General features: G+C 48.8%; 1 protein-coding gene across 1 annotated transcript in view; it reads right to left on the bottom strand.

Moving 5' to 3' along the window:
* Window positions 1–13,233, bottom strand: part of LARGE (like-glycosyltransferase) — a 419,193-nt gene that overhangs the window by 236,997 nt on the left and 168,963 nt on the right. Inside the window, exon 3 of the mRNA XM_004675709.2 lies at window positions 426–727. Coding sequence (XP_004675766.1) covers window positions 426–727 — 302 coding nt within the window. The remainder of the gene's footprint in view (window positions 1–425; window positions 728–13,233) is intronic.

Here is a 13,233-nt window from a genome sequence, read left to right as displayed (position 1 = left end):
TGCTTTCAGTTAACAAGTCTCTGGTCTGAAGGGCAGCAACTGTTCAGAAGCGGAGAATGCGGCCTCAGGAAGTGCCCACGCTGGCTACAACCCACCACTCACACTATAGTCTAAGTGACAGGGTCCCCAGGAAGACAGCCAGGCGTGGCAATCCTGAGCACGCTGGAACTCACCGACCCCAGAGAAACCAGGTTGTCTCTTCACCTTCGCTCCTCTTAAATCTCTGGGGTGTGGACTCCTGATTGCCTTTTTCCAGAGGGCAAAACTGATGCGCAGAGGCTCAGTGACTGACTGGCCAGCCCATACCTAAGCAGGCCGGAGGCCAGACACCCAGCGGCCAGCGGCCAGACACACAGGAGGTTGCTGGGGCCACTTGCAAAGCGGAGGGGCCAGGGGGCCTGTGGGTGAGGGCGCGCGCTCCTTACCTCACACTTCTCCACCACCGGCTGCTGCCCACACTCTGAGCTGTTGCCCGCCACGATGCCAGCGCGCAGGTTCTCGCTGTCGCCGGTGCCCTCCTCCATGGAGTAGGTCTTGGAGTGGTTCCCCCGGCGCTGCGTGGGCCCTCGGCCCTGCGCCAGGCTGAGCTGCCTGCGGAGCGCGCGGTTCTCCTCCTCCACCTCACGCACACGCACCTCCAGGCTCTCGCGCTCCCGCTGGCTGGAGGCTGCGTACCGGGGACTGTGGGGCTGGGACTCCAGTGGCGACAGAGACACCGGCTTCCCATCTGAGGGTGAAGAAAGAGGGGGAGAGAGTTAACCTGGAATGGACACTCCTCCGACGCCCGCATCCCCTCCATGCACCCCAGACATCCATTATTAAATAGTGAGGCGCCTTTCACATTTAGATGGGAAAGCAGATGGAAAGTGAATTACAAATAAATGCCTCCAGGCTGAACTGGGAACAGAGTTGAGAACAGAATGACTTACTACAGTGATAAAAACGAATCTGCTGTTTCGAGAAGATAGTCAAAATACCATTTGTCCTAATTAAATGTACCTCCTTGTTTTTCCTACTTGACATTTGTATGTGACAATCTCCTTATCTGTAAAGAACTATGGATGTGTAGGAGCAGAAGAAGGGAAAGGAGGACAATGGGAGGAAAGAGAAGGGAAGAGAGAAAGAACAGGAAGATGTGGCAGAAAGCAAAAAAAGCAAGAGCAGGAGAGAAAGGAAGAGAAAGGTGGAGAAGAATCATAAATAAGAAGTCCGTTTAGTTCTATGCGAACTCCTCTTCATCCCTCAAAACCCTGCTTCAAAAGCATCACCTCCGAGGGGATGCCTTTTTCAATTTACAAGCAGAAATATCACATTGCATATTCCAACAGCATTTTGTATGCACTGCTACAGAATCCTGCAAAATATTGTCACGCTGTTTGTAAATTGTTTTTGCCAAATGTATCTTATAAAGAGTAGAAGTTGAATGAGGGCATAGACCAAGTGATACTTATCTTCAAGGCAGCATGTCATAATATATGATAAATGTTGAAATGGCTGAAGCATGTGTCCATGTCCAGATAAAATAACTAAGGGCAATAAGAAAGGAAAACGGGGCCTCCCTGGCGGTGCAGGAGTTAAAGTGTCAGCTCTCTCAAGCTATCACCAGCCACTGTGACATGAGTCCTTGTCCAAGGAGCTGACCCACATGGCGCGGCACACCTCCCCTGACCTACCTGCTGCTCCCCTCGGTAGCGTATTTCACTAGATTCCCCTGTTCTACTCCCCACTCTGTCTCTGGTGAATCCAGTCACCCCTGCACCTCTGGCCTGCACCCAATTCTTGTATGCATAAATAAGTAAACCTTTATGTTTTTTTAAAAGAAAAATGTACAAGTGTTACCAATCTCAAAATTTTCCCAAACAACATACCATTCAGCCAAGCACCAGAAATGTTCCATTTCCCCATCATTCACAGGAAGGATAAGAAGGTTAAAGTCCACAACCAGATTGCAGTGTGGTCACGGTCTACACCTCAGTCTCGCTTACATCTGCATTGTTTACTCCCCAGTTAAACGCACCTTCGTAATGCAAAGCCCCCCCTTATCTGCGGGCACATGTTTCAAGTCCTCCCCAGTGGAGAACTCTACACACGCTATTGTTTCATATACATATACACCTACAATAAACACGATCAGTGAGATTAACAATAACAATAATAAAAGAGTGATGATGCAAACAATATTTTAAAAATAGCGCAAAAATAAATAAAAAAAGTGAATGTATCTTATCGATCAAAATTTCAAGAGGCTTGCAGCTGTTCAGGGAATTAAAATCTCAGAATGTGAAGCTGTGGGTGAGAAGACCATATGGGGCTGGATGTAGAAAACATGTCATTAATGCAAAAGTCTCATCTCCCAAGTGCTTCACCTGGCATACAGTAGGTGCTCCATGTATGCCTACTGTTGAGAAAACCAGTGACACAGGACACGCCCAGAGTGTCCTCCTCTCTGTCCCCATGCTGCCAAAACTCAGGATTCCGGGCCCAAGGGCCAAAACCACACCCCTGGAAGACGACCCTCTTGCATCTGTCTGGCCCCAAACACTCTACCTTCCCACACCTGGAGTGTGTCCCGTCCTCTCCAAACCCCACAGAGCTTCAATATTGTCCCAGACAGTTTCTGTGGCTCGTGAAAGTGGAGTATCAAGGCGTGTGATGGATGACATCCTGGGGGTGTCCCTGCTGTCTTAGGGCGTGGGCTGCGGGACTCATGTCTGGGTTTCCATAAGCCCCTTTCTTTGCTTCCTCATTGCCTCAGGCTTATACTCTGACCTCCTGGCCTTCGCCTATCAATGCAGCAAATAGGACTCACCAAACTCCCCCACTTGGAGCCCAGATCCACAGGGCACTGCAGGCCTATTACAAGCCCCCACCCTACGTTTTGAAGCCTGTCTCCTTGGTTGGTAAAACCCAATTAGTTCACAAGAAAGAAGAGGCCGCTTCCAGCAGCGGTCTTTTCGCCAGGCCCTGGAGCGTTGGGGAGGCTGGACAAGATGAGCACTGGCCTGGGACGGTGGCTGAGGGGCCCTCTGTGTCGTGTTCACCGTCTGCACAGAGCTGGGGGGCACGTACTGCTGAGGCATGAGGCTGTCACGGCCCAAGCAGGTGGCAGGTGTGTCCCTGGGAGGTGCGCGGCCCAGGAGCCAGGTCCTCACAACAGCACGTGGCTCCTGCATGCACCACAGAGCCAGAGACAGAGCCCCAGATGCTCTGGGGCCCTGGAACTCAGGGACACAAAGAGGCCCACTGGCTCCCGAAAGCCTTGGAACATTTCAGCACACAGAACACCAAGCCTGTCCTGTGGGGGAGTTACTTGCGTGCTCAGAGCCTCAGCTTTCCCCTCTATGTAGCAGCCAACTAGCCTTGTACAGGTGATGGAGGCTTGGAGAGACACCCCAATGCCGAGCAGCAAGTGCCATGCCTCCCGCTGGAGACAAGACTCCTGACCTCCGGCTACTCCTTCCCGGGGGCTGGGGACGGTGGGGAGATGGCTTGATGGTGTGAATTAGGGTGGTGGAGGCTGGAGATTTTCTAAGCACAGAGCTGTTCTCTGAAAGCCCACAGAGGCAGGCAGCAAGAGCGCATGATGTGCCTTCAGCCTGAGGCAGGTGGAGGCTCATCCACAGGCCGCAGCTCCCAGCAGGGCCTGGTCACTCCGCGGCTCCTCTGCCTGGCATGTACACATGGCCCTTTCTTCGACTGCACGCTTAGAAAGACAGGCTCAGAGACGCCGCGACTCCCAAGACTGTCCATTGCCTGCTCTAATCCACACCCGAACGGCTCTCACCAGCCTCGCGGTCAAAGACGTGCATGAGTGCTCTTACAGATTGTCCCTTGGGATAATAAAGGCCAGGCCTCCGTAAGGCACGGCTATTGGCAAGGAGGCCCTGGAGACCAGCTCAGCAAAAGGCAGAATCAGAATTTCTGGCTTGCTTGTCTGTTTAAAAGCACGTTTTTTAACACTGAATGAAATGTTACTGATCTAGAGCACTCCATGCATTTGGGGTGTATCTTCACCCCCGTGTGTATGGGGGCCTCGCCCCCCCCACCCAAGTACTAATGTCCTTTCCATTACTGGGCTGACCCTCAACCCCTCCCTTCACTCCTCTTCATTGCTTCTGAATTTTCCATTTCCCAGTCCATATTTCAGAGCCTAAGGATTATTTTGTCGTTACTCACTAGCTTGTTTGCTCTAAGCATGGAGAAAATATCCAGTAGCTGCCTTTCACTTTCTGACTTATTTCAGGCAGCAGCGTCACCTCAAGTTCCATTCATCTTTTCTAATAGCTGAGTCATATTCCACGAGTACATATACCCTGGGTGCTTTAGGATGTTTCCATCACACACACACACACACACACACACACACACAGAGCACTGGTCTGTTTCTCTGGAGATCTCCAATAAGGGTCACACTGAGGGTTCTGTCCAATACCAGGTTTCTCTAACCCCAGGCCCCGCACATTGCCTGCCCTAATAATCTCAGAGGGAAGAATTGGCACCTAGAACCTAAACAAGTGAATGTAGTCTTAAACTACTAGTTCTTTAAAAAGTGACCGCGTTAGGGCCCTCCCTGGTGGCGCAGCGGGTTAAAGCGCTGCACTAAAAAGCTAAAGCCACTTCTGCATGAGTTCGATCCCCACCCGCCCCGGAGGAGAGCCACATGGCGTGGCAGACTTCTCCTGACCCGCCCGCTGCTCCCCTCAGCAGTGTACTTCGTCGATCTGCCTGTTCTGCTCCCCGCTCTGTCTCTGGTGAAGCCTCTCACCCTCCGCATCTCTGGCCTGTACCCCAGTTCTGTACGAATAAATAAATATTTAAAAAAAAAAAGTGACTGCGTTATAAAATTCAGTCTTGGGAAAAGATGACGAGGTTCCCAGAAAAGGAAACAAATCAAGTAGAGTCCTAAGATCACGAGGTAGGGAACAAGAAAAAGCTAAGCAGGAAGGGTGGTTCTGCTACTTCCTGACAGGGTGTAAAATGGGGGACAGGAGTGTGTGCATTAGGTTAGAGTAGATCAAGCCCCACCCCATACACACAGCACCCACCAACCTGGAGGCAGAACACCCAGAGGTGACAGCAAATGGGACCCTCCTTTCTGAGGTCCCTCCCCTTTGCTTCTCTGTACCTTCCTTCCAGGTTCTTGCTACTGTTAGACACGCGCAGTCTGTTGGTACACACGGTGCATCGTGCCACATCATACCTGTTTGTGCGCTTCTGTGGTTCAGCCCACTTTGAGCTTAAAATGCCAGAAGAGACATTATTCAAAACCTTAGTTGACAACATCTTCCTCCGTCCTCCAAAATTTCTCAACAAACATGAATTTATCATCACATTTGAATCTCTGAATCTACTTGAGATGAATGTGCTGAATGAAGAATCAAAACATCCAAGATTCAGAACAAAAAAGGTAAATTGAAAATCAGCTTCCAAGCAGTGCAGGACAGAGATGAGGGACTTGTCAGAGAAAAGTCCCCGTGATGACAAGTGGGCTTGTGCGCCCGGATGTCCCCAGAGCTCCCCAGAGGCTGGTGTTCAGGGTGACACCAGCGCTTGCAAGTAGACAGAAAAGGGGTTCACCAGGAGCTAGGGCCAGGCCTAGATGGCCTCCAGCCCTCAGGGTGCATGCCAGGTCCTTCTATTGGTCAAGAACAACTACAGCTCCTCGCTCATGCCAGAGCAGCTTCCCCTCCCCCACAACGCCCCATCCAGGAGGAAGACACTGCTTCCCCGATCTTTATATGGGGCCCTCTTCCCCCAAGCAAAATCTGGCCCCAGGACCTGCCAATTCTTCTTCCCAATGTATGAATCTTCTCTCATTCTATTTCAAACATCACCTTTGAAATCAAGTCTTTAAAGTTTATGCTAAAACAGGGGTCATCAAACATTTTCTGGAGTGCCATAGAGCGAGTATGTTTCACTCTGTGGGCCACGGGGCCTGTGATGCACGTTTTCAGCTCTGCCATGAGCACAAGCTAGCAATCGCCACCCTCTGTGGGCACCCTCTGTGGACCCCTGTCCCTCAGCTCTGGCCGCCCAGGGGTAATGTTGGTCATTAATATTTAGACAGTGGACAATGCACAGGAGGGTGCCACCGTCTTCAAGGCCATCTGCCAAATCCCACCACCGCTTGGTCACTTTACTTCTACTGAGTAAAGTGCTCGGAAGTTGTATGTGTCAACTCGTTTTAATTTATGTGATTCCATAATGAGCGGGTGTTCCCACTAGGCCTGGTTAATGGGGGGTGCGGGGAGACGTATGATTTAATGCTCAATGTCAACCCAGCCTCGGTTGTGAGGGAGGGTCTCGAAGGCGGGCTCATTAGCTCCAGGTCATTGCGCTTTTGGCCCCAAGCCAGAATGTCACCCCACTCTAGGCAAGTGTAATGCTAAGGTCTTACTGTTGCTCAGCTTCAGGTCTGATCCCTTTGCCAGCGGTTCTCAAGCCTGGATGCCACCGCCGTTCCCTTGGGAAAATGTACAGTGACAGCCCCCCTGCCTGGACCCATCCCAGGTGAATTAGCTCAGATCTCTGGACGTTGGGGTTCAGTGGCCAGTTTCAGAGGCCACTTTGTAGGCTTCTCATGCACAGTTGAGGTTGGGAAAATTCAACGGAGGCATTTCAACAACCCTGTGTCGGAGAGACCAGGAGCTCCATCCCAAGCACACCTGCTGACTCCTCCAGGCAAACTCAAGATGAGGCTTAAATGCAACAGAAGTCTTAGTGTTGCTGATGACCTTGACCTTGTGGCCCTCTCCATGCCCTTGCCGGATTCTTAGGAGAGTTCCCCTCACTGAAGCCAGGACTCCAGAACTGCCAGGAGCCCAGGCCTCCTGAGCTGGTCAGCAACTCTTTTCTTACTGTGGCTCAGTTTTGGCCAGAAGAGCCCCAAGGTCTCCAAGACCAGCAACGCCAGGCCCAGGCTGTCTGGCTCTGTGGTTCCGTCCTCTGTGGCTCCAGGATGAGAGTTTTCCTACTCTGGCCTCCCTGGGCTCTGGTTCCCTTCATAACCAGTAGGTCACTTCTGTCCGAAGATCTCTCCAATGGCTCGCCTTCCACATTAGGCTGTATTCACAGGTGTTTTGTGACTTTTTTTTTAAAGATTTATTTATTCGTACAGAACTGGGGTACAGGCCAGAGATGCGGAGGATGAAAGGATTCATCGGAGACAGAGTGGGGAGCAGAACAGGCAGATCGACGAAGTACACCGCTGAGGGGAGCAGCGGGTGGGTCAGGAGAGGTCTGCTGCGCCATGTGGTCACCTCCGGGGCAGGCGGGGATCGAACTCATGTGAAAGTGGCTTAAGCTTCTTAGTGCTGTGCTTTAACCCGCTGCGCCACCAGGGAGAGCCCGTTTTGTGACTTTTTAAATGCAATGCCTTCCTTACGTTTAACCTGAAAATGTCCCGCCCTCCTTCAATGCACATTGAAATTGCAAAATAAATCAAATATTGTAGCGGTTGTCATTTTAGAAACATGTATAAAACTCAGTGTGATAAAAACCTCTCATCTAATTTTGTTTTAGAACTTTTCACCACGGGAGGTCCAAGGGACAGCCACGCCTGCTGGGTGTCACGAACTCTAGTGGACAAGTCAGGGTGAAACAGTGGTCTGGGCTGAGCCATTTTCCTACACCCCAGAACCTTGGAACCAGACTTGCTGGGGGGGGGGGCAAATGCTGCTCACTGATTATAGGGTAAACAGTGATTATTTTACCTAAAAATCCCCAAAAGTGATTTTCTGGAAGTGATCTTTGGCAACCAAAGCAAACCTGGGTTCCAGCAAAGACCTTGGAGATCTTCTGGCAAAAACTGAACCACAGTAAGAAAAGAGTTGCTCATAAGCTTCTAAAACATTTGCAACCACACGACCAGGGAAGGAAGCCTGGATTTGTTCCCTTATAATGGGCTCGATGCGATTTAACTTTTTTCCACCATGAAATTATTTTGCAGAACCTTCTTTCAGAGCTTCATTAAGTCAAGAAAATGAAGACGTTTTTAGCACCAATTTGCTGTATCCATAGCTGGGTTTTGCCTCTAAGTGCTTGAAGTATAGCCTAATGAGCAATGATGTCAGTGGTTTGCCCCTTAAAATTCCAATTTCAACGATTCCAAAGCTTCAAATGCGTTTTTGCCAAATATCCTATGTTCTGAAAGTTTGAGGCAGTTGGTCTTTGAACCACTGTTCTCAGACCAGAGTGACTGAGTCTTTTAGTTTCTAAATCTGGCCAATCCTATTTCTCTTTGATGTGCAAGGAGTCTAAGTATGAACAGGACTCTTAGTAGCATTCAAATCCTCGAAAAACAAGGCAAGTGTTTTTAGTGCTCTAGATTCTTTACACTTGAACAGCATAACAGCAGAGTTGAGTCCTTCTCTGAAATTACCAGGGGTATTAGAAGACCCCCTATGGGAGGGTCAGAGTATAGAACATTCCTGAAAAGGTGAGCAGTCACCCCAAATCCAGAAGATCAGCTAGCGTGAGAGAGCAGGAAGTCCACCTTCCAGTACTCTTTGATCACCCTGACTTGCACTGAACTCATTATCTTCAGTCACTTGGGTCTCCACCCAAAGACACCAGCTTCACTGGTGAGCACCCATGGCTGAGTTTGCAATCACACCAACTTGTATCCTTTCTTACTCATTCAACAGTAGGACACACTCTCCTTCATTATAGTCATTGAAATTAAAAGCCAAAGAAGCACAATGATCTTATCCTTGGCAAAGCAAGAACAGAGTCTCATCACCCAAGTCATCCGCAAGGCCCTTGATGGAGGAATCAAGCCCAGAAATAGTTTACATCTTCTATAATTTCTCTCTGGCAGTACTCAAGATGAAAGATTTCATAAGTATTTTTCCACTGATCTAATTTTCTTTAAGTCCTAGCAATAAGTGTGTTATTTTATATGAAATATTCATAGCCCTTATAAAACCCCACTAATATGCTCCAAGACTGGCAAATCATGTGTCCTGCAGAGAATCATATTTTACAAAATCATTTTTAATGAGGTTTGATTTGGCGGGGGAGTAGAGTAACTGAAATCTTGTCCAAAACAGAAGTTGCATGGGATGATTCTTTAGCAAGGTTTTCAAATCTTATTTTATAGTTGTCACACTAAAGATGTTGAAAGCTATCCTTTGATCCAAACAAGAATGCACACTCGCCATGAGCCTCGATTGTCATTTTGATGGCCATATTCATTTACCAAAAAGGATTTCTGCGGGTTTTTCTTTGTTCCGTGGGGGAACATTGGCAGTGATGTCTGGTTCAGATTAGAGAGGGATGAAAGATTTCACTGGCAGTCAGCAGCTGATTCAGGAGTCCAGACAAATCAGCAAAGCCGGACTCATCTGGTCCTGCTCCCACACCCTCCCCACTGCTTCTGAGCCATCTTATTCAGGGGCGGAACATCTCTGGTTCAGACGGTGGTGGTCTCATGCCATGGGGCAGAAAGAGAAAACTAAATGCAAAAGTAGACTGGAAGTCTGAAAGTCTAGAGAGTGTTCCTCATGTTCTGGGAAAGAGATGGTGGTCTGTTTGCTTATTTGACCACTCTCCCCAAAGTAATACACATGCCAAATCTGAGCACAAGTTCTCTTCCTTTGAGTTGCATCCAGTAAGGATTAACACCTGAACACACCCCTTGATCCCATCTCTGGTGTTGCAAGGTGTCTAGTGACTTGATTTCCATGACATTGTCTAGCCCTTTGGACATACTGTCGGGAAGAAAAGATGCCCTTGTAACAACATATCATCTCCTCCAAGGTCAAATGGTTTTGAGTGAAGGTCAATAACCTTCTGCAAACCTAACCCTCCCTGCCTGGCCGCCTATGGATGTCAGGGTGATGTAGGGTGCATTTCCAAGAGAACCCAGCTCTGGCCTATGGTAGGATGATGAGGTTAAACCTGATGAGGTATGAAGAGGGTGGGGTGGAGGGAGATGAGCAGAGCAGGCTCTCAGAGACAGGTAGGGCTCTTTATTTACAACTGTTAAAGTGAGTAAAGGCCACATAGCCAACCAACAGCTTGAGCAGTCAGTTGCCATAAGGAATATTCTAACCCATTTCAACAGACAGGAAACAAGGCTATTTGTGAACATGGTTAGTCGATTCCATCAGCAGCAACCCTTTCCTATAGACTGCCATGTCACTTAAATCAATGTTATCATTCTCAGCTCAATTGTAAATTAAAAACAAGAAAACACAAGCCAAGGCCTGCCTGAACATCCCCATGCCTCTACACAACTGCCCTCCTTTTCCTGATTTTTTCCCTTCTTCACAGTCCCCAACCCCCCTTTATCAGCTTGACTTGCTTAAAGTTATATTGCAATTCCAATATAATCTATTCCAATGAGTACCTATGTCGAAACAGAAAAAAAAAAAAATGGAAGAGGAGAAAAACCCTTATCATCCCTGTTTTTTCACCCTTTTCTGACAAATCCAAACTATCCCTCAGGGGGGTATCAGAAATGGAGAATGAGATTTTATCAGGATAGATTGGGGGGGCAAGGGGATGGAAGATTTCATCAGCAGCTCAGCTTGACAGAAATAACACTTTATCAGGATGGGCACTTGGCAAAGATAAGACATTACCGAGAGCAAGATATATGTTTGGGTAAAACAGTATGCCAATACCTATTAAGCAAAACCTGCTGTCTCTACTTTTGATGGATTGCTATTTTCTTCCAAGTCCTACTTCTGGAATGGTGGAGATATTTTTATAAGGTGTTCCCAACAGGATCATAAAAACAAGAAGAATAAAACTAAGGACCCTCACTCAACCCAACTCCATCGTGAATGGAAGCTGGGGTTTCACTGGCTTCCCAACACCCCCCTGGAACCTGGACTCATGGCAGTGGCTTTACTGACATATTTGTAACAGCCTTGGGCGCAATCTGGCTCGCACTGCGAGGATGTATCCCACAGCATCTGTCTAGGGAAGACAGGTGGAGACAGGGACCTCTCTGGACCGCCTTTGTTTCCAGAGTAGCTCGTGCAATGTCTAGGAGAGAGTCTTTCTCGTTATTGCTGGTCACAGCTTTATTAAGTGAGCCTCCTAGGAAACATGCCAGATGACTATATTAGGATGGTGTAGTATTTCAGGTTGGCTTATTATTGAGACAGCATTGGTTTATACCACCACTTGATTTAGGGGAACAGGTTCGCACCTCTTCCGATGTATGTTACCACACGACACGCTCTACCTAAGCAGCCACCTCTCTTACCATTGACTGTGAGGGGCCTTCTTCAGTGCCTGCCACGCTGTGGAAAGAGCTGAAGACTTAGGCAGGAGTCACACGATGCCCTCACATCAAAGGGAGCCTCAGATTCCTACCTCCAAAACCTTCTGTTCCCCTTTCCAGTCAGTGGTATCACTATGGTTCCATTGCAGTGGCCCACAGGGGTTGTACTAATATATCTGAAGGTTGGCTCTTCCTCTAAAGATCTTGATGGCAAACTTCCCTCCACCATCCCAGTGCCATTTCTCACCTGTACCCAAACAACAGCCATGTGACAGGCTGCAGCCTCAGTGGCCTACTGGCCACCCAGCCATAGGTGATCAGACTCCATCACTTTCCCGCCCAAGTCACCCCCCCAACCCCACCCCATGACCTCCCAGCAAACTGAAGGCCCAAACAGCCTGTAGTAAATGACAAGGTTCCATAAAACTTTGACCTCAGTTCACTTTTTGACCTCAGAATGAGTTCTGCTCTTTCTGTAACCACCATCCTGACTTTCTAGATGCTCCTCAAATAGATCAAGCACTCCCCAGCCTTGTTCTTTATATTCACCTTCCTCAGAGATTTGCTTAAACACAGTCTTCAGAGAAGAATCTGTAAAGCAGCTTCTAAAACCCCACTCCTGCCCACATTCGATTCCAATCTTCCCCTTTCTTCCTCTGGTTCATCCTAAGGCATTCTCCCCAACTTTCAATGTCCTTATTGCTTTGCCTTTCTGTTTCCCTGACTCCACCCCTAGAATATAAGCTTGATGGTAGAAGGGTCTTTATTGGATCTGTCTAACCCCCGATTTTCTCTCTAGGGCCTGGAACCAAGTAACAGTAGGCACTCACTAAATGAGTCACGTGGCTGACCAATTCAGTGGATACAATCAAGTACTGAAACAATCCATGCAATGATGCACTGGCTCCAAAGTGTGGCTCATAATCACAGCTCCAACAGCTCCTGCACTGACCACCCTCTGAGGCTGCGTCTCACACACTGTCTCATTGATGCCCCCATCCTCTGAGGTTGACTACAGGATACCTTTCTGAATCGTTTAAGCTAACTGAACTTGAGCAATTTGCCTAGATTTACAGCAGACATAGGAAAAGGAGCAGATTGAATTAACTCATCCCCTTACCCCCAAATACCCTGTTGCATTCTACCTTCTGCCTCTAAATAGCCCCTTCCAGGAAATAAAGGTCATGTTCCCATGGAGCAGGTGGGGGACACCCAGCACCACACTCCCAAGAGAGGCAGGGACAGGACAGTCTCAGCAAGAATCCAGAAAGTAAGGAACTTCTGGCACAAAGATGAATCGGAGGAGCTTCATGTCTGGCGGCCCACAGAAGGCCACCAGGGTTGGGCCAGAACCAGGGAGCCGCACAGCAACAGGCTCTAGCAACTGGCTCTACCACCAGGCTTGCTGCAGGGTGAGAAAAGAAGGAAAGCAGAGGCAGGAAGGATCCTGACAGCTGGATCCAGACCTCCTGGGCACACTGCCGTGGAAGTGACCCGTGTCCTTTTAAAAGGGATCTGTCCATTGCTAGGGAAGGAGAGCCACTGCTGGGAGTCCTCAGGCCATTATTTCTAGAGCTGTAAGCAATTCTGCTGCTGCAGCAAATAGAGATGGATCTATTCCACCTTCTGGAGCCCATAAAACCAGAGAGGAGGGGCAGGGAAGAGGCATGCCTGCTAAGAAGAGGGGTCAGGAAGACTCCTGCTGCCACACTGGTCAGGCAGGAGCCTGGAAGAATGGGAGGAATCAGAAACCTTTGTCTGCAATCACCAGCGTATTCAGAGGCTGCTGGGAAGCTGCAGTGTGTGGGGCCTGGAAATGGTTAACTCACAGTTTCTCTCCTGATGAGGAGCTTCAGCTGCTCATCAATAGAATCTCCAGCTGATAATTATTAAGTGAAACTTGGGGCTGGCATTTGCATATGTAAAGCACACTTCCCTCCAAGGCACAAAGGGAGGGGAGGCACTTCCTGATTGAGGAGCTCTGGGGGGTGTGGGTG

This window comes from Condylura cristata, unplaced genomic scaffold (genome assembly GCF_000260355.1).
Source record: "Condylura cristata isolate star-nosed mole 26May11 unplaced genomic scaffold, ConCri1.0 scaffold00004, whole genome shotgun sequence".
NCBI lineage: Eukaryota > Metazoa > Chordata > Mammalia > Eulipotyphla > Talpidae > Condylura > Condylura cristata.
This window is presented reverse-complemented; position numbering and strand designations above follow the sequence as displayed.